Source organism: Bactrocera dorsalis, chromosome 3 (assembly GCF_023373825.1).
Source record: "Bactrocera dorsalis isolate Fly_Bdor chromosome 3, ASM2337382v1, whole genome shotgun sequence".
Lineage (NCBI taxonomy): Eukaryota > Metazoa > Arthropoda > Insecta > Diptera > Tephritidae > Bactrocera > Bactrocera dorsalis.
The window spans coordinates 6,095,722-6,118,758 of NC_064305.1; the positions used below are offsets into that span (position 1 = coordinate 6,095,722).

Below are 23,037 nucleotides of genomic sequence, written 5' to 3' on the forward strand. Positions count from 1 at the left end.
AAAAAAATGTAATAATGTGCCGTTTCTATATATATTTTTAAGGTTAGGTATTTAGTAAACCCAAATTTATGAAATTTATAACTTTTGTATGTTTTAAAAATATGTTTTCATTAAAAAGTTGCGTTTAATATTTGATTGAAAATATTGGTAATTTGATTTTTTCTTAAACTCCGTTCATAGAGTGTATGATTAAGGTGTAAATATTTTTAGAAAGAGTCATGGTATTTTGAAATTTATAGGAAACGAAAGATAAAATTACAAACAATAAATGAAAAATGATTTATGGGCGATTTGAGTTTAAGAAAAGGAAGTGTTGGGGTATCGCTGAAATTTTAAGTGTTAAAGACGGTTTATCACGTTTTCCGGCAATGCTACGAGTCCTATAGAAAAAAGTTATATGGCAATATTGTAGCTAATGAAAAGATCTGTAATTTTTGTATAAGGACTTTTTTCACATAACCTCAAACTTTAATGGATTTCTTAATTTTATTATAATTTCCAGAAGCTTCTGCACTGTTCTATAAAAGTTCTAATGCTTTCAGTGTTTTTGAGCCTGTGTAATAAATTTGTAGCAGCATCCGACTTTTCAAAAATTAGTTTATTTATGGACCAGGTGTCGTAACATTTTTTTTAATTATAATTGCAAATTATTTATTATTTATTTTTTTTTTTTCAAAAAAAAAAATTTTTTTTTTGTTTTCTTCAAAATTTTTTTTTTGTTTTTTCTACAAAAAATTATTTATTGTTTTTTTTTGTTTTTAACTAAATGTTTTTTAATTAAAATAACTATTTGTGGCAATTATTTTTTTTGAATAAAATTATCGTTTTATTTGTATAAATTTCATAAATTCAAGGAATGTTGTTGCTTAGTACATTTAATTAAAATATGTTGTAAACAATTATCATTTAAATTTTTATAAATTGATACAGCTAATAGATAATAGATATACAATTTGTCAAATAATTTTGCGCAAAAAATAACTGTGTTATTGCAGAAAATTAAATATATACATACACATAAAGCAAATATAGCGCTGTGGAAATACATTTTTTGCAGGAAAGAAATTTTTTAAAGGAAAATATTTCTTTTTATGTTATAATTTTTTTTTTTTTAATTTATTATAATATTTTTTAAATTTGTTATAATAAAAATTTAAAAAATTGTAAAAATAATATAATATATTTTTAAGTTATTAAAATAATTTTTAAATTTATTATAATACTTTTAAATTTATTATAATAATTTTTAAATTTATTATAATATTTTCCAAATTTATTATAATTATTTTTAAATTAATTAAAACATTCTTAAAATTTATTATAATAATTTTTAAATTTATTATAATATTTTCCAAATTTGTTATCAAAATATTTAAATTTATTAAAATTTTTTAAAATTGATAATAACAGGTTTTAAATTTATTAAGATAATTTTTAAATCCAATATAATAATTTTGAATTATATTATAATAATTTCTAAATATATTATAATATTTTTAAATTTTATTTTAAAATTGATCATAAAATTTTTAAAATTTATTATAATATTTTTTTAAATTTATTACAATATTTCTAAAAATTATTACAACATTTTTGAATTTGTTATAATGTTTTTAAATTTTTTTAAATAAAATTTTTTTCTTATTAATTATAATAATTTTAAAATTTATTATAACATTTTTTATTATTAATTTTTAAATTTATCATAATAATTTTTATATCATTCCTCTTGCTTCTTCTTTATTACTACTATGTATATATGTATATGTAAGTGTGTGTATAATGTACAGTAATAATACAGTAATATAACTTAGCGCTAATTTCGTAAATAAATACAAATACACTATCCGCTTCCTGATGCAGACGCTGCTCATCATTTCCCTATATGTATTTTTACCGTTATTTATTTATTTTTAGCCTATCCAAACCGTCGACGAAATTGAAAATTTTCGAAACTAGCTTCTGCGCTCTTGCTGCTTTTTTATTATTTTAAATTATTGTTTTTGTTTTTTTTTTTTTTCTTTTTTGTTTTTGCTTTTTGGTATTTTTATTACATTATATACTGGCTCGCTTGTTTTTGTAATTCTCATTTACTTCCTGCTTTTCTCTTTTTATTTTCAGTTTTTCTTTTCAATTAATTATTTAACTCATTTTCGCTTCTGCTTTTGCCTTTTCCTCTGATTTGCTCACATTTACTGGCGCTACACAATTTGCAGACGGTTAAAACAGGTACAACAACAACTAAACACTAAACGCTAAAATCTATACTTAATTCATTGAATGCCCAACGCATTGTGTTTTCCTATGCTATTTTCATATTTCTCTTTAATATTCGCTCTCACAATTGTTTCGTGAGCTTTTAACACGCGCTTTTTACTTCCGCTCACTTATCGTTTATTATTTATCTTTCTTGCTATAATATATTTTTATTATTTTTCTTATCAATTTCATATTTTATTGTGTTTCCTGCGCTTTGCATTATTCTTATTGTTTCGCATTACTCTCAAAGCTTTTGATTTTGATGCTTGAAATATTTCCTTGCTGACCAAATACGTATAAAAAGCTGAAGCGAACAAAACATGTTTGGAAAAACAATAAAAAGTGAGATTAAAATTACAATACAAGCTTACGAAGCATAATCTATAACTTATAGTGAGAGAGAGAGTGTTAGAGAGATAGGAGGAGTAAGCGAAAACTAAACAGTTGCGCGCTCGCTAACTGTAAGTGCGCGAACGCTGGCAACTCATATACAACATGCTATTTTAAATCACTTAAGCCTAGAACGCCACGCCTTTAAAGCTTCACCACGCCTACAAAGCTTCACCACGTCTACAAAGCTTTATCATGCCTATAAAGCTCCACCACGCCTATAAAGCTTCACCACGGCCATAAATCACCACCGCGCTTGTAAAGCTTCGCCACACCCCAACCATCAACACAGCTGCCAACGCACCGCCAGCCACCGCTACAGGCGCTTCAGCAGTCGCTCTAAATGCTGCGCAGCGCCTGCAGACCCCACAGCGTCACCGCACTCAGCGCTACAAACTGCGCCCACATTTGTTGTTGCAATTGCTGACCACCGCCTGTTACCGCTATGCCAGCCAAAGTGGGCTTTTGCTGCTCAGCGGCCAAATTCTCGGGTACATCGCTCGGTATTTCATTACTCATGGGTGAATCATGCAGCGATTTCTCTAGCGAATCGGGACCCGAGTGCGTTTCGCCGATGTTTTTCACTTGCACTACGGGCGGTTCGTGCATAGGCACCGGCTCGTGACTGGTGGTTGTGGGGTTTGTGGTGGTGGAAGTGGATGTAGTTGAAGTGGTGGTTGTGGTGGGCACAAAGGTGCCGTTCTCAATCCAATAGACAGGACTGAATTCCAGTTTAACGTCCTTCAAGTAGCTCTTGCGCACCTACAAATATGTTAAGTTTTGTGAAAAAGTATTAAAACCAAGCTTCAACTACTCACCTCCGCTGAGATCTTGCGTGAGACGCTGTCCTCAATGCCATAATAAAAGGCGTAGAGTTTGGCGGAGTAGGGCGCTTCCAGCGTGACATAGTTACCCTTGAGCGTGACATTCAATGCGGTGCCGGGCCAGAGTTTTGTATGTACTGATTTGGTCTCGGAACGTTTCTCAACATACTTCAAGCCCCACTTGACTTCTACGGGCACTTTGACATCTTTCTCATAGACTTTGGTGGGTAAACCGCGTGCTACGCCCTCATGTGAGCCCCAGTATTGTATGTAGTCGAATTCGTAAGTCATCACGGACTCTACCAGTACGTACATATCACCACGATTGGCCAACACGCTGGAAGCTGAAGTTATGGCATGGTTAGAAAACAGAAATAATTAGTTTTAACAACTTCAAAGATTTAGAATCCTTGTAGGGTTAGAAAACGAAGCGAGCTTCCAACCTCCATGCCAATCAATCAATCTTCATTCCCACAACTTACCCAAATCGGTTATGTTCTCGCGCATATCCAAACGTATGTTGTCCAATTTGATGTCTTTCAACTCATAACGGAAGGGCTCTGTCTCCACCAACACCTCACCCTCATCATAGTCCTTGTCACGTCCATTCTCAATCACCTTGATTTTACCCAAACCCAATGGATCCAAACGGCCCAAGTTGTAGTCCGCACCCCAATGCTCAGTGCCGCTCTCGCCGCTTGCTGGCGCCTTGTGCCGCCCAATGTAGTCATCCTCACCGATACGTATGGCGCCGATGGGTATACCAGCATTGAATTTACGCCAATGCTTCCACATAATCTTGCCGAGATGTCCCTTATTCACCAGCACATCGAACTGTTCGTATTTGCCGTGCTTGTAATGCGCTGCGACGCAGACATGCGACTGCAGTATCTTCTCCGTGTGGCCGCTGGTGGTGATACCCTCGATGGTCACGCGACACACATAGATCGGATAGTGTTCATCCTCGGTTATGTATTTGCCACCCTCGACCGCATATTGCAACTGTTTCGTATCCTTGGGGTCGTATGTCTCCCAGACCAGTGTGCTGGAGGTGACCAGCTGGCCGAGTTGTGTGGAAGCGTTTGTGTAGGTGAGCACCGGATGTACCGAGGCACTGCTGGGTGCAATCAAATGCACCAACAGTATCGTGGCTGTCAATAGTAGTGTGTAGCAGTGTTGCATTTTGTATTTCGGTTGTAGTTGTTGGCTTTGTCTGCTATTTCTTAACATCGTGCGCTGTCCTTTCGCTGTGTGTATGCGTTTCTGTGTTTGTGGTACTCAAGTAATGCTGATTATGCTTGAGCGGAAGTTGATACGACAAATTCAATTTAATTCACTATATTGTTGTTTTTGCTCGTATGCTATGCTTTTGATTGATTGCTTGATTATTGAAAGCTGTAAAGGGAAGAAGTAGGAGAGAAGTGGTTAATAGTGTCGTAGAAGAAAAAGATACCTTGATACTATATAATGTGACCTAAAATACAAAACAGTGTAACATCAGAAAAAAAAAATCGAAAATCGCTGTCAACTATAATAATCAATATATAACCAGTTTATAACTAAAACTCAAATTATGTTTCGGTGTGTGATAACCAATACATACCCATTTCATAACCAAAAGTCAAGTTGACGCATTTTCCTATCTATCCTTTCTTCGATGCCTGTTTAATTGCCCACTTAAATAAAGCCATAGAAATGCTTTCGTTACACTAATGTAAAACGATTTTTTATCGCATTCCAGTAATTGATTTCATTCTACGCCATTAGGTTAGTAATCGATACCGCAATTAGGATATATGTACATATGTATATAAACACATATATCTATAAATGGCATATCAGTTTCGAGCGAGCTTTATTTCTCACCGAAAATGCTTAAATTGTTGCTTTGAAAGCAAGCGACGGATATGAAACTTTATTTTAGCATCACGTGGTTATTTGTTGGGTTTCCTACCCTTTTTGAAACCCCAAAGCAAAGCTTAACACAAAATTGGTCATACTAAAAATTCTAGAGGAGCTATTTACATATATGAACTGCCTTCGGTTCATCATAAAAAAACTCAATTATCGACAGAAAACTTTATTGCGAAGTTCCAACATGAAAAATATTCTCGTCAAATTTAGTAAGAGCTCAAAAAACGTCGTAAAACTTTTAAAGACCTCAACCAAGAACTAATTGAGAGTTTCTTCCTCCGCTCTATAGAGAAAGTATTAAGCCTTTAGGGGTTGAACTGAACATTAACCCCTCGAAGACGACTATCGTCCCGTTTACGAGACTCCGCTCCCTGCTTGGACTTAGAATCCTAATCCTTGCGAGAAGAGAGGCTGATGACTAATATGTATGGTCAAATACCGTACTAGCTTAGGGATTGTACAATCAAGTGGTACAGTGACGGCTGGAAAACTTCGAAATGAATTGGGGCAGGAGTTGCAGGACTAAACTCTTCGTACCTGTGAGAAGTTTTCTGAGCGTATTCCAAACAAAGGTCTCTGCTGTAAGTCAGTGTGTATGGATAAATCTCCAACGCAACTATCGCAATTAATGTATAGTAGTCATCCTCAGCGACAGTCAAGCGGCACCCAAAGCGATCTCTGCGTACGAGATCAAATCGCTTTTGGTGCAGCAGTGTATAGAACGGATAAACAGTCTATAAAATCGTAATCAAGTGGACCTTATCTGGGTGACCGGTCACAAAGGTATAGCCGTAAGTGAACTGGCTGATGAGTTCGCTCGCTCCGCAGCAACCACCAATATGGTAGCACCCGAACCTTTCGTTGCGGTTAATCTCCATACTATCGTGATCTCTGCCTACACTTACCTTGACTGTTAAGGAGCCAATGAATTCTCCTTTACAAGGTCCATAAGCCATAAGAATTATATGTTGCAAGTGCTATTAAATCTGTATATTCTATCAAACAGCTGCTAAAACTTCGACACATCCGACTTTCGGTATGCCTCACTTTGAAAGGATGCATTGTGCAATTTCAGAGATTATTATCTGTGCAAATGCCACAAAAGCACTTCACTCCACACTTACGGCACAAAAACTCAACAGAAGTTGTAATTGTGTGCAGTGTTGCATTGTAGTGCTTCTACTGCTTCCACTACTCCATCCTGCGATGCTTTGCAGTTGGATGGTAGCTATGAATGCTTAAGTGAATAAGTAGTTTTTGAGTGCCGCATTGTAGGAATACACAAGGCCTTTGCTAGTTGCTAGCGACAAATTACATCCAACTATAGGCAAATAGCACAAAAGGATCAGTTGAAGAGTTGGAGAGTGGCTGCGTAAGAGGAAGCAAGATAGTGAAACCATACGTATACGAAAAGTATTGAGATTTCCGCTACAAACGAGGAAACAGGGTAGAGAAGAGTAATATAATGAGAAGACAGTGTTGGTAAATTATTTACTTTTTGATAAAAAACTATTAAATATATTTAAAGGTATAATATGTAGGTATATAGATGTATATATTGCGTAGTCGAAAAAGTCTTTTCATATTTTGTTAATAGATGTCGTTGCAGTCGTATAACTCCAGTGCTACCAATCACATTGTATTATACCACCATATAGTGTTGGAAAGGTGAGAGTTTAAGCTTCATTTAACCAAAAAAAAATTAAATTCGCGGAAGTCGAAAAAAGTTACAGCTGTTCAAAAAAGAGGGAAAATTTATGGCCGTCCTACTATTTATGGCGCCACAAGCTATATAATTGCCTACAAAGCTACTTTTATAGCCACATATAGTGCAAGTATCGTCTCCATTTATTACAGCCGAAGTTGAAAATATATATATATGTACATATATCTGTATGTATATGTGCATCTATATTCGTATTTAAGCTATATTGTCGCGCAGGTGTCATATTGTTTGGTATATTGTCATTGTTGGCCTGTCTGAGCGCTGGTCAATCAAGCCATAGCCATTGATCATTAGTTGCGTCAATGTCAGACAAATCCCCAGGAAGGTGTTATGACATATACAGCCACACAAATACAACTACATACTTATATGGAGACAATATGACAATACATTGTATGAAGTAACGATTTCAATGGCGCCCACCTGTGTTCAGCCAATATGATAGCTTTTCTTTTTATGTATAGGTAATACGAGTATAAACACGCACACTTTTATACGAATATTTATGTACATACACATATGTATATATGTATATGTATATATGTGTATGAATGTATGAATGCAAATATGTATGTGTAGTACGTATGATATGTCATACGATAGGCAGTCATTTGTTAAGGCGACGAAGCGCTTAATGGACTTCATTAATAAAGTAACTCACTTGCATACAGGTATATGTATGTGTATATACAAATATGTATATAAAGTATATAAAAGCTGATAGCAAAATAGTTGCCAATGACTATTGGCAGTAACTTTGTATGACACCCATACATATATATGCTTGTTAATACATACAAGCATCCAACAAAACTTCAGCACTTGTTCCCAAAAGTCGATTATAAACACCGGAAGTTGCGCATACAACAAAGCGCCTACCAAAAAAAAAAACAACAACAAAAACAAAAATCAAAAACAAAAACAACAAAGAAGTAAATAGAACAACCAAACCAAAAACAACAATCAAAATTTTCAAAATATGTACCTCACCAGCTCCAAACCTCCCGAATAGTTGAGGCGTTTTAATGTGTTCATTAGACGCCGGCGCCATTGTTTATCAGCTGGTTTTCATGTCCGGTGCGCCACAGCAAACACTTACACACACATATAAGTGCTGAATTGTACAAAATGCTTGTACGACATGCAACATGCGTGCTTACCACAACAACACCAACATCAACTAACAAAACTTCATCACAGGACATGCCAACGCTACAAATTGAATGTCCTGTTCGTGTAGTTAGGCGAGCAAGTCAGTCAAATATTCATACAATGACAGACCGAAGTGCTGGCGTAGCAATTTTTTGATGAAACCTGTTCGACAGTGAGCTGACGAGAGTAATTTTGCCCAGTTGCATAAAGAGTTTTGACTGGCACTAGTAAAAAAACGGACTAGACTTGGAGTAGTACAAAAAGAGACACTTATGGTTTGCGACAAGCAAGCTTATTATGGTTTCTGGAAGGCAACGATAGTGAAGAGAAGCTTCCGTTCCCATGAGAGTTGGGGCTAAGTAACCGGAACGGATTCGGATTTCTATCCGACCAAGGACTGTCAACCCGGCACAATGACTCGAAATTACTTCAGGAATGTTTTCTGCCACTAGAAGCGAATATCTGTATTTTCAACCTTACATATTCACCTATAAATAAGTTGGATCTGCGAATTGTGTCCGTCATTTTTAAGTTGCTCTAATAAATTATTGCTTTTTCAAGCATTTTTCTTACCGACCATCATATTAAAGTCTTTCTTCGATAGAAATTATCAGATCAAGATCAGGCCCATAAAAATAATATACATACATATATCTCGACTGACTTTAGCTATAAGACATAAATTTGTAAAAATATAACATATGGCTGTATATTCTACATAAACCACAAGAAGTTTACACTTGAAAGCTATAAGTTATTTGGTTATACTAAATTTCCTTCTCAACGAACCTAACCGAAATGTACCAGTTACTAATACCATAAATAATATTTTTACAAATCAAAACTACTATATCGGTCTACAGTGTTCGTACGACTCGACTATTCGTACAAGTATGTCTACTTCGGTGCGTTTGAGTGAGCAAATTCAATTATGTCTAATGCGGAAATAAGTGTGTGTGTGTGTGTGTGGATGTTAAGCGCTTAAGCAGGGTAAAGGGTGTCCGTATTAACAAAGGAGTAAAATTTCGTAGTAAACATTGCTGACTGAGCGTCATTAATTTGTTTGTTTAAGGACTAAGGCGCCAGTGGATAGCCAGACAGTGAGCTAGTAAAAAATACACTGAGAAATATTTTTATTATTTTTTATTTTTTTAATAGATTCTAAATATATTAAAATTTACAAAACAAAACTTTAATAAAAAATTTTTTAAAAATGTAACAAACATCTATTTAGGCCAAGAATTGTAAAATTATTGTTTTTAAATTAAGAAAGTCTTGTAGAACTCTCCTAACTTAGCAGTTTCTATAGTTTCTGAGCTGCTGTTATCTTAGAGGTTCATGTAAAGAGCTTCTGTTAAAAGCCATTTTATTTATTGAAAAAAAAAACACCCTGAGTTTGCCAAGAAGTTTCTTCTATAAAATATATTTGTATATGAATGATCGGTAAGTCTACCTGAACCGATTAAGCATACGTCTAGTACTTAGTCCCTCAGTTCTAAAATTTTGCATACAACTTTTTCTCGCTATAAGCCTGCGTAATGGTCGGAACCGCTGATATCGAAGCATTATAGCATATAGCTGCCATAAAAACTGAGCTTTCGGAATCAAGTGCTTGCCTTTTTATTTGAGAAGATATCTTCACGAATTTTAACATGAATTATTTTTCCAAGACAGCGATAAAATCTCTGACGAAATTGTGCTGAGTCCGTATATGGACAAGAGGAAGAAGGTACAATCTCCGAAGACATTGTTCTGATCGGACCACTATATGATGTGGTTATCATACAAACTGTATGATCAAACTCAAGTCCTTATATGGGAAACTCTTTCATTTGACGAAATATTTGCATTAAATTTGGCGTAAATATTTGTCTAATGTAAGGCTATCTCCCAATCTATGGTACAGATTGTATCACTATTTCATATAGCTGCCATACAAAGTCAACTATTAAAATCTCTATAAAGATCATTTTATACTCTTTCAAGCTATGACAAATTCAACTGTGAAGCCTATTGTAGCTTCGGTTCAACCGCAGTTAACATTTTCTTATTTGACTTTTTTTTGGAAGTTAAGTCAACCAATTTTTTCAATGTACTTTAATATTCGATGCGACATTTTTTCAGTGTATTTTGGTATTCGTTAGAGTGCGGCACTTTTGCGTGTTACTTGCTTATTTGCGACACTGCAATAATCGTATTGACAGTATTATGATGGTTTTAAATTGCATTGCTTATGTGTTTGTTTGTTTGCCAAAGAAATTTCTGGAAAACGGGCTGGTCCAAGTTTTAAACGGCAGAAAGATGGCATTAAATTAAAGCGAGTCACAAAACAATTAAATTTTTTTTTGGAAACAGATTCTAGAGTTGTAAGATATACTTTTATACTATAAGTAGAATAAATATTATTTTTATGTAGAATAATAATAGAGTCGAATATTTTTAAGCAAATAAAGATTTCCTTAAAAAAAAAATTAAGCGAAATAAGTCGTCAATTATTTCACATCTGAATATTATGATAGATGGTGCAGCTGAGAAAATATGTAATACGTAGTAAGTATCAGTACTCGTATTATAGTAAATATCTGAGCTCTCTTCAAATGCGCTGATCCCAAAGAAGAAGCTCGGATCGAAGGTTCGACTCTAGATACCGGTGAAAACATAGACCCCAGGCTGTGAAAACTAGCTTGGCTAATCTATATATATAGTATATCAAATACGAGTGGTAAAGTGTGTTAAAGAACCGTGATAAGGCCGATATCTATTAATAATTTCCTATAAGTTCGGCGACATAAATTTCTATAGAATCTCATATCCCTGCTAACCTAGTTATTCGAGTTTAGGGTAAAGCTTAAAGTCGCGAAAGGAACAAGAAATAGTTTCAGATCGGAAAATATTATGTTTTTAGTGCAGTTTAACTTTTTTCAATGGGAGTTCGTTCTTTATATCCTACCAACGAGTAAAGTTATGTGATGCCGATAACGCCGGACTTCGCTAAAAACATGAATAGAATAGAATCTATTCAGTATTTCACATATCTTTCCTTGGCTAATTAGGTAAGCCAATTCCTGATTTCCTAAACTTAACTAATTTTGTCTGTCCAACAAAATACTTAGACCCTCGCTTGCCAAACGAGTTCACATCTGTGTTAGCTTCCACAAAAATATAGTGCAGGCTTTGAAGAGTTAAGACGACTTGTCTGGCTTCGAGCTAATTGATCTTATATAGTAAAAACTCGAGCTTTAAGTTTCGCCTTTACGAGAAAAGGTTGCACAAATAATTATTTTTATATTACAAAATGGTTAATTGAGTTTCTCAAAGTGTATGTTGCTAATGAAAATTAATATTGTATTTTTTCGTTATTAAATTACATATCTGGCTAGTGATCGCCTCCACAAAAGTTAGTCTTACAGCAGAACTCTGGGTTGGTTGCTAAAAATAACTTCAAAGTTACAGCGCCATAAATTAAAAATTACAGCAACAATACGCATGTAAATAAGTACTCAAGCATGTTCTTTAGCTTAAGACAATTCTAGTTGACTGTGGCGCATTCCAAAGAAAATATGCACCAAATGCAACACTGTGTGGTGTTGGGAGCTCATTTATAATTGACTTAATTTATAATGGCAACAAAAAAAAATATTTTTGATTTTTTGTTTCTTTTCAGGAAAAGAAGGGTAAATATTCAGCATTCAGGGGTGAGAAGTAATGAATCCTAAAAAATGTGAATAAGTCTAAGTATTATTTTACTGCGCTCGAAAAAATTAGAGCGACTTTGTTCACAGCTACGGGTTAATGCAAGCAGTAATCTCGATAAATTTATATCTACAAATGAGAAAGTAGTAAAATATTGGGTAGTCGAAAAAGTATTTTCGTATTCTAATCAAACTTTAACTTATATATTTTTATATTTATAATGAACTTTAAAGAACCAAATATGACCGTTTTGGTCGACCACTTTTCCGCTAGAGACATTTTTCCGTCAGTGTACAACTGTTCTGGGTTTTCGGCGAAAAACTGCGACAATTAATTAACACAGGCTTCTCTTGAAGCCAAATTTACTCCATTAAAGGAGTTCTGTATTGACCGAAACAAATGGTAGTCCCATGGTGCATGGTCAGGGCTATATGATGGCTGCATCATAACTTCCCAATCAAGTTCTGCCAGTTTTTGCCGAGTCATCAAGGATGTGTGTGGTCTAGCGTTGTCCTGATGAAAGACGAAGCGCTTTCTATTGATCAGTTCTGGCCGTTTTTTTCAATTGCTTGCTTCAATCTCATCAGTTGTTGACAGTAAAATGTAAAATCAAACGTTCGACCAGGCTGAGACAGCTCATAGTGGATGGTTCCTTTCAAATCCCACCAAGTACTCAGGCGTCAATCCTGTCTTAGCGACCATTTGTTGAGCTTCACCATGCTTGGACCATGATATTTTTCGCACGTTATGGCCGTCTTTGATCCACTTTTATTTCATTTCAGCAAAGAATCGCTGCTATTAATTCGGTCCGTTAAATTTTTCACAGACAATTCACGTGGTAACCAAACATCGAGCTTCTTTTTGTAGCCAGCCTTTTTTAAATGTTTCAAAACCGTTAGATAATGAATGTTAACTTCCTCAGAGATGTCATGGCTGCATATGTGGCGGTCCTGGTTACGTTCTCACCGCCAACATTTTTGATGAAATACAGACAGTTGATTTCACCAACCCCACCAGCTCTAGAATCTCTTCAGGTTGCTCTACGTCTCAACTACGGCAATTTTGCTTGTTTGCATATCCATCGGACCAGAAATGGGCCTCATTTCTGAACAAAATTTGGCTCAAAAACGTCAGATCTTCTTGGAGCTTTTCAAGGGCCCACATAGCGAAGCAATAATGCTCGGTAGGGTCGAGCGGAAAGCACCATAAGTGTGAGAAAAAAGTATACTTCAACTTTGATTCGTCGCTGGTGGATCCATTCTTGGAGGCACTGTCTGGAATATCTGTCTACTTGACCTCATATATAAATAATATTTTTCGAATGACCTGAAAATCTCTAAAAACCGACAACATTGCCTAAAAAGGCAGTCCGACCTTTTAAAGTGAATCAACAAATTGGCTTGCTGTACTTGTGGACCCCAAAAGACGTTTAAGCAAGCAAGTAGAAAAGTCATATCAGTGGCAGCACAGAAATATTAACCAAAAATAATCAACATAAATTATAGCAGCAGTTAAATTCCACGCACACACACACACATACTTACACTCACAAATGCACAGCAAGTTGCAAGTAATGTCGCCTGCCACAAACTTGTGCGCGCGCATGGCTTGAGAAACTATTGTGGGGGATATACCCACAATAAAAATTACAACAAACCTACCAAAATAAACGAAAATAACAACAAAGCGGCAAATGTGTTGCATGTGCCTCACGAGAGATGCGACAGCGATTGCAAAATGCGCGAGATTTTCAACAGCGGATAACGGCAGTGCAGCAAATGGACGTTATAAATTTCGGTGCGCGGATGCACATATAGATGTGTGTGTGTAGTAAAGTGTAGAGTATTGCTGCCTGGCAGCGTTTGGTCATAACCACGAATCAACGATGAGGGTCACAGTTCAATGGAGCTCAATTAAATGCGAGTTTGCAGCGGGCGTTGCAACAGTGCAACAGTGGCAGCAGCAGCAGCTGGCGCAGTGGCAGGCAGTGGTGCACAAAAAGTGTTTGTTGTAGCAGCACATTTAACGCCATTTTTGTTGTTTTTGTTATAGTTGCAGCGTACCGTTATTGTTGTTTTATTGCCGTTATTAATATTACTGTTCATTTTCATGATTGTTGTTGTTATTAACACTATAATATATTTTACAATTTACATAAATTGTTATATGTGGATATGTGTACATATGTACCAATGTATGTACCTATGTATGTATGTTGCATATAGTATGTGGCATTCCGCCCGCAGACCTTTCACTCGGCCGTACTATGCTCATAAATCTTGTGACACTCCTCCAGGGTGCCAGGGCATCACTTGACTGCCCGTTGCATGGCAAATGCAATATACAAGTATTTGAGGCATATATACGAGTATTAGGGTGGGCTATAAAAAATTGTAATTTATTTTTTATTTAAATTCTAACTCTTTTGATTTATTTTAATTTGCTTTGTTCGCTTGAAAATATTGTGCGCTTTGAGGTATATGTACATATATACGAATATTAGGGTGGACCAAAATTTTTATTTTACTTTCAAAAAATACTTTTAATTTTCTTGTTTTATTTAAATTTTTTTGTTTGCTTGAAAATATCGTGCACTTTTCTATTTGTATGAACATTAGGGAGGACCAAAATGCAAAATGTTTAATTTAATTTCGAAGAAAACTCTTAATTTTCTTGTTTTTTATTTTGTTTTGTATTTGAAAAAATCGAACAGTTTAAGGTATGAATACGAATATTAGGGTAGCCCAAAATTTTATTTTATTTAAAAAAAAACTTTTAATTTTCTTGTTTTATTTAAAAATTTTAAGTTTAATCCTTAATGATTTTATTGACAAATCATAAATTATTATCTAAATAAATTTTTATATTTTTACAAACTTTTTTCTTCCAAATCATAAATATTTTACTTTTTGTGATTTTTTTGTTTTTATTCCAAATATTCATAGGAAATATCATACAGTACAAAAAAAAATAAATCAAATTCTTTTATTATAAAAAATTAATTATTTTTCGGGAAATCAAAAAAACACAATAGGTCAACTTAAAATATTATTATTAAGAGCTTAAGCTTTAACAGATTTTTTGTTCGTCATTTCGAACAATACTGCCACGTTAGCAAAGAAAAATTAAAAAAATTTTCACACCCTCATATTCAAAAATATGAAAAAAGTTTGCTCACCCTAATATATGAACCAGATTTTTTTGTCATTTCGGACAATATTTTCATGGTATCTAAGAAAACGTTTAAACAAAAACAATTCACCCACCCTAATATTAAAATATTTGAAAAAAATTTACCCACCTTAATATATAAAGCTAATTTTTTTGTCATTTTGGACGATATTTTTGGGGTATCTAAGAAAAAATTTAAACAAAAACATTTTTCCCCCACCCTAATATAAAAATATGAAAAAAATTACCCACTCTAATATATAAACTTATATGTATGTATGTATGTCCATAACCAATGTATAGACTTTTGAGTGATACTGCAGTGCATTTGAGATATTAAACTTTGTAATGCAGTGTAAATATCAAGAGAGTTGCTGTGAGTACATATGCATATGTGTATGTTTGTGCATTTCTTGTGATTTAATACCATTGTGGCTGCACTCAATGAAATGAGAATACACTCGCTCTAACCTATAAATGTAGACACATGTACTAGGAAAAGCACTTTCATAGAAGTATATACATATGTATGTATGTATGTATATGAGTTGTTGCAATAAATCATTTTTAAATTTTCTCAGCTCTTAATTGCTAACGTACATCTAAAATCTGGCTTAATTAAACAATTATATTTTATTTGTAATAGTATTTTAATGTAATCTAAATGTAATGAATATAAATTGGTAACAATCAATTATTTACAGTTAATTCTTTTTTTTTACTCAGAAAACAACAAATTGGTTTTAGCAATTAAAGGGTTGATCTCACAGGCAACTATAAAACTGATGCTAAACTCGGTGGTAGCAGATGTTGATTGTTTAGATTTTGATTGAGAGAGTTCTGTACGAATTTCGAAATATTTGGTATGTTTTGGAACCATACTCGTATAAGGAAAACCAAAACTAGTTGGAGTTAAACAAACTTCGATTATAGATATTAGTGGAACTTAATCAAGTTCTTGGAAACACTCAAAATAGAGAAGAAATAAATTGTTTCGCGTAAGGTGCATTGTTGGCTTTCGGATGTTCTACAAAATTAATAAAATCGTAATTTTTTACATTGACGCTTTATAAATAATAAATAAATTCCAAATTTGCTCTTTTCAAAAAAAAAACGTTTTACTCTACACTCCTAGGTATATTGCCTTCTAAAAATCTGTTAACAGTGGTGAACACTAAAAGCATTTCTCCATTTAAGCGCGTAAAACGGGGAGTTAATTACATAAGTTTGTCACATAATTACGGTATTTAAGGTCAGTGAACTTGGCAAGTTAAAAAAAGTATTTTTATACACAAGCACAAAGATATATGCTGGTAGGAGCGAACAATCAGGCGATTACAGTGGCAATTACACTTTTTATATATTTTTATACATTTACACAAATGTGTCACTTATGTTTTAAGTATATATACATGCACACATTAATACAATTAAAGCCACTCTCACACACACAAAGCACAAGAACTCCGCACATAATCTCACATTAATGAGCGCATATTCACATAATTCTTAATGGACTTTGAATGCACTCAAAATATCAAATTTAAGTATGTGCATGTGTGTATGTATGTATGTATGGATGTATGCATGTATGTGCATTTGTAGTTATTTATATGCGGGTATGCATTGCAGTCACTTGACCAATTTGCCGCTGTTGACCCTAAATGCTGTCAAAGTCATAAAGTCAACATCCGAATTTTTGTTTGGAGCGGCTTATGGTAGGTAAATTCAATAAGTGATGAGAAAATGTGTGTATGGGGGAGAGCGGCAGGAAATTTAAACGATCCAATAAAGCGGCATTGAGAATATTATATTTATAAATACATGCAACAATGTAATGCTCGTGAATTATCAATGAACTTCAACACTTAAGTTTTGCATGCAACAGGGTGTCAGGGGAGAGTTACCGGAAGGCATAAAAAATCATTAATAAACGTGCATTATAGGGATAGAAGGTTTTTTGTTAAAAAAAATGTGTAAACTTCAATTCGAGACGAGCTGGTTTCTGAAGCATCAAAAATAAAAGAGGCGTAATCGCATGTTTGATGGGCATATGTATATAAGTGTGTATACTATATATACACATAAAGTGAAAATAAAATAATTCAAAATTAATTAATTTTTAAACTTTGAATTTAAAAGAAATTATAATTCTTAAATTATAATTAATTATATTTAATTATAAAAATAATTTCCATAATTTTGGAAAAAAATTTTGTTATAATTAATTTTTTTTTTATTTAAATTTTTGTATAATAATTCAATGAATTATATTTTTAAGCATCATTAAAAATTAATAAAAAAAATTTAATTATAAAAAATTAAAATTAAAAAAGTAATAATCTTTAATTTTATACTTTTATATATATTTATACTATATTCAAAAATTCACAAAAAAAAACTCCTAAATAATCATATAAGCATGTCAATTCATTAAAATAATAGACATATTGCCTACATTTAGGTGCTCAGTAAATCATTCTAGCGAAGACACATACCTAAACTGAAGATACATTTTTTTTCGCTAAAAAACGTGAGAATTTAGATCAAGAAGAGCTTACTAAAAATATAGCTAAAATATAAGTAATTTTAAAATTTAAGTAACCGTGTCAAGTTAAAAATATATTAAATAAAACAAATAAGGAAGGTCTAAGTTCAGCTAACTTGCACGAATCAAAGCCAGAGAAACACGTTACGGTGGAAGAGGTCAACCAGAGTTACGGGTTCCTAGTAATTATGATAGATATTCCATTTTATGCTTAACATAGTTTTCTATATTCGATTTTGTATAACTATATTCGAAAAGGCCTTGCAAGGCAACTTTTAAACTGTTGCCTGAAATAAAAAAGGTTGCCTACAATTAGGTGCTCAATCAATTTCAGCGAAGACACATACCCAAAAAGGTGGCAATTAATTGTTTGTCGTAGATTTTAAGTGGCAGAATATGATTTCGAAGTAAACATGAGTATGAGAAATTTCAATATATTTTAGATCAGTTGACTAAAGGAGCTTTTAAAGAAAATATATAAAATATATAAGGAGAACCAGAATTTACACAACTTTAAATTGAATATGTAGGAAATGGTATGCCAAACTTTGAAAAAAATTTCTATAAAAAAAAATCCAAAAAATATTTAGAAAAAAAATAAAAATAAGAGTCGTTAGTATTTTAACAATTTTCAAAAATAGTTTTGATTTGAAGCAAATAATCGCTTTATTCAATTCATTCATCATTTATTGAATAATATTTTGGAAAATATATTATATATCACATATTATCAACACATAATCCTAAAAAACAAGCGCGATTTTACAAACCTAACCTAAATTATAACTAGATGGCTCACTTCAGTTAAGCACTCTCTAGAAAACGCTTACAAAGCAGCTTCATTAAATCACACAAATCAGCGATAATAAAATTTATGCTTCGAAAGTGTGTCCTATTGACCCAAGCTCCAGTGCCAACTAAATGTCAGCGCGACAGCAACAAAAAAAGCAAATACTAAAAGAATGTTGAACATAATTTTGGCGCTGCCAGCGCACACCAGACGCCAACCAAGTCCCCGTCCACCAAGCAAAGAATGCTTTCCCAACAAAAATCCGCGCCAACTCCCTTTTGTGCTTCTTTCACTGCCAAACAACCGTTTTTTTATACAAAAGTTTTGGGTTTCTGAATTGTGTGAGCGCGAGTAATTATCATTACAGTTAATCAATTGAATTCTTACAGCGACCGCAGACAAATTGCTTGGCCGACCGCAACACAGACAGACAATGTACGGCTAAACGGCGACTTAAAGTGCAACACAATTGTCTGCCATACAGCATAGAGCTTGCAACGGCGAACTTGCCGCCCGACAGTCGCAACGCAAAGTGTTGTAAGAGATTTATCTGCCGCAGCCATTGTTTATCAGCGCCAACCGACTAACCGAAAAAAGAAAGCAGCAACAAGCAAGCGAACCACAAAAGAAAGTCACGAATTTCGGTTTTGTGTTCTCAACACAGAGTTGCAACAAACTTTCTTTTTGCAATTTTTCATTCATTCTGTTTTGTTTTTTTTTTTTAATTTTTGTTGGTGAATTTCTTGCGGTTCCCATGAGTGCTGCCATTGTATTTTTAGTTATTCATGTGTCGGTATGTATTTTTACCAGAGTGCCTCTATGAAGATATGGCTGTGTTTCTTTCTTTTTTTTATTTTTCATACACAAATTGCTCGGTAAATTATGTGTTTATATACTTAATAAGCTTGCCACAATCATTATACGAAAAAGTCGTCTGTTCGTCCTCTTGTGTATTGCTGCATTGCCTTCCATTTCATATTTTTATAGAAATTCATGTGGGTGCAGTAGAAAAAATTTTACATGTGGGCATAAGAGACCGTACAAATTTTTTTCATTTTGGTTTTTTTTTTGTTTTTTTTTTTAATGTTTATTGTGAACTTCCCAGAAGAATACTAGCGAGGACATTAAAAAAATAGCCGCAATATTCAAAAGTTCTTGCCACAAGCAATGAAATTGTATTCAGTGAGATATGCTTGTAATAAGCACACAGTCGTAGACGTAAATATGTGAATAACCCTGGAGGTTTGGAAGTAAAATATGAGAAATGGGTAGAGAAGGAGCCCCAGAGTTCGGTTTGGTAACTCCATGATCCAAGTGATCAGATGGCGTTAAATGCCATGGTTGGAATGGACCTTATATACTGATGAACGCCACCCGTTGAACGCTCTCGAGTTACTTTTTAAGTGTGGTCTTTTCTAGAGCCCTCTGCCATATAAAGACTCCATAGAACATAATGGGATTGACTATAGTGCGTTAGAGACTTTGGGTGAGAGCCTCACCTTTTACCAATGGCTTTTCTACAGAAGTATAAGGTAAGCGATGCCATTTTTGCTCGGCTTCCATGAAAGCTTCCTTTTCCAGCCCTAGATATTTCATTGTATTCACTGTTTGCAGACGAATGTCTCCCACTCGCGGCAGTATGCTCTTCCTGATTTCTGATGCATTACTTATTCCATTTCATAGGTATTGTGTATAAATTATGTCAGTTCTTATCTCTTTAAAAATAATAATAAATAATAATAAAAACAATAATATAATAAATTATTTCATAAACCTGATGAGAATTACAAAATACTAGTGATAATGAATAAAATAACAAGGCAAAGTGGATGAACATACTATGCGCTATCCCTCGATTTACACATATTTGGCAAAAATAACATTTTTCTTCATAAAACACTCGAGAAAAATTTAAAAAAAAATATGTTTTTCTAAGCAAAGTCAGCAATTGCCTAATTTTATGCCCAAAACTGTACTTTTTTCCGACGAGAAGCTTGATAACACAAATATATCTCACAAGCAACATCTTTCTCAGCAATTTAACAGACAAATGGTAAGCAGTTAAATTTACTAGACTGGCAGTCAGTCAGCCTGACTGCTGCTACTTATGCACTTTACTGTTATTTTCGGATTACTGATTGCAATAACTGCAATAGCAACTATGTTTCTACGAAATGCAAGCAAATTCAACAACGTTAATGCTTGGAATACGCTGAAAGAAGGAAGAAGAAAAACATGCAGCAAAGCAAAGTGAGTGAGTGCTACGTTTGTAGTTCACTTACGAATTTTTATAACTGTATGTACATAACTATGTTTCTACTTAACAGCGCTGTTTCTTTGCTGAGCCATATTCGTGCTAACCGTACTCGTATGCTTGAGTTTCCATAATCTTAACTATTTTCCCCACATTATTTGTCACGTACAATTCTACTTTCAATTTTCCGTCTTCCTGTTGACTCAACCCGGTTTTTTTGGGACTAGACTTTTCTTTGGAATTATGCTTGTTTATCAATAGCATTCTTCTATAAAAGAAAAGCATTTCTCTCCTTAAGCTATTTTAGTCAATCAAGTGCTTGTCTGTCCATTCACTTGTGGAAATTATGTCGATTATTCATCGAGTTCTAATATCCGCCGTGTATGAGTGGGCACTGCGAGCGTTGGAATCGTTGCCTTAGGCACGTACACGAAACTTCTTCACGTTTCACTTGCGCTACTGTCTTGTTGACTGTTCGACTTGTCACGGTGGATTTTGAATTATTTTTTCTTTTGAAAAAAAGGGAAAATGCTACTGTACCCGTAATTGTATATTCAATAGCGAGTTTAATGGCGAGAATGCTCGTGTTATTATGCCCTCATAATAATTACTTTCAGAATTAATGAGTTCTATGAAGTGAATTGAAGCTTGCATAGTGAAATAAATTATAATTTGGGGTTTACGAGTTTATAACCTTTGCTTTCTAAAAGTTGTAAAATCACATTTTTATTTTTTTTTTTTGGAGCAGAAAATACAGTGCTGGCCATAGAAAAAAGGCCAAAGTCATATTTAAAGGCATAGAAGTCAACATTCCGCAACTGCTTAATACAAGTTTCTTTTTTCAAGTTCAAGATATAAAATCACGGAATCTGAAAACGAGAGCAGTCAGTACCCAACTTTTCAAATCCCAAAAATTTAAAATTGAATTCCGACGTGCCTGCTTTCTATTAAACAAAAAAAAATATTAGAAAACTTATAGCATAAAATATTTTGAAAAAAAAATTTTCGGGATCCCGAAATCCGGAAACTAAAATTCATTACAAAGTTGCCTATTTTCTACATAAATAAGTTAGAAAAAATTTAGCTTAAATTATTTTGAATACAAATTTTTCGGGATCCCGAAATCCTGAAATTTCGTGATTCTAAAAGCAGTTTAAGTTAATATTTTATATCAAAGGCGTACCTAACTTTTCGAATCCCGAAAATAAAAAATCTAACTTTCCAAATCCCGAAATTTGAATTTTAATACAGAGTTGCCTATTTTGCATAAGGCGCAAAAATATGTTAATAAAATTGTAGCATAAAATATATTTAATAAAAATTCTACGGGATCCCGAAATTCTGAAAATTAAATATTAAATACACAGTTGACTATTTTCCATAAAACACAAAAATTAGTTAAAAAAAAGTTAATAAAAAAATTTCGGGATCCCGAAAACCCCGAAAATTAAAGATTTAATAAGGAGTTGCCCATCTTCCATAAAACTCAAAAACTAATTAGTAAAATTAAAAAAAATTCTTCGGGATCCCGAAATCCCGAAATCTGATGCCGAAAATTCGGTATTTTCAAAACGTCACTTTGGTTAAAATTGCTATGAAAATTGAAAAAAAGTATTTTTATAGCAAAATATTGGCACTTGTTCTAAACAAGTAATCGAATTGCCTGTACACGCTGGTAGTAATTACATTGCAAACATATTTTCCAGTAATTAATTTCCAACACCGACACAAGCGCGTACATATTTCGTCTAACAGTGATTTATCAATGTTCAGTAATCTGAGAAACCCATTAATAACAGTTTTTCCACAACCCCTAATCATAGGGAAACGCATTACAAGGCACAAAACGGCAAACGCAAGAAAGCCGGACAACATGAGAAACCACAATAACAACAAAAATAAGAAAAACAGTGACAGATAACAAAGCACAAGCGCCTTTTAATTAAATTAACAACACTTCCCATTTTTGCAATGCCTTCAATTTCTTAATTCTATTTTTTGTGTTTCTCTTTGTGTTGCACTGCAATTTTCATTTAAATACTTTTATATGCATGTAACAGTAGGCCAACAACAATGTGCACACTCAAAACTGCATTGGCAGCGATTTCATTTCCATTCTTATCGCGATCGACGCCAACGAGGCGCTTGCGGATTTTCGCCGGCGCTTTGCATTCAACGTGCCGCCTCCAAAGTAATCAATAAATATTTGTTGTTTGTTTTAGTTGTGTTCATATAAAGCTTTGTGTTAGCTACTGTTTCCAATAGCTGCGAGCGGCGAACCTTTGTGTGTCAAATAAATTAATCAGACAGCGAACC

The 23,037-nt window shown here is 33.8% G+C and overlaps 1 protein-coding gene across 8 annotated transcripts in view; it reads right to left on the reverse strand.

The window, feature by feature from the left end:
- Window positions 1-1,899: 1,899 nt before the first annotated feature.
- LOC105228420 (protein unzipped) overlaps window positions 1,900-23,037 on the reverse strand; it is a 100,294-nt gene continuing 79,156 nt past the window's right edge. For all 8 annotated transcript variants that reach the window (XM_049453627.1, XM_049453630.1, XM_049453631.1 and 5 more), the window contains 3 exons: window positions 3,956-4,868; window positions 3,468-3,817; window positions 1,900-3,411 (listed from right to left, as the gene is read on the reverse strand). In XM_049453627.1, coding sequence (XP_049309584.1) covers window positions 2,989-3,411; window positions 3,468-3,817; window positions 3,956-4,703 — 1,521 coding nt within the window. In that variant the 5' untranslated portion in view covers window positions 4,704-4,868 and the 3' untranslated portion in view covers window positions 1,900-2,988. The remainder of the gene's footprint in view (window positions 3,412-3,467; window positions 3,818-3,955; window positions 4,869-23,037) is intronic.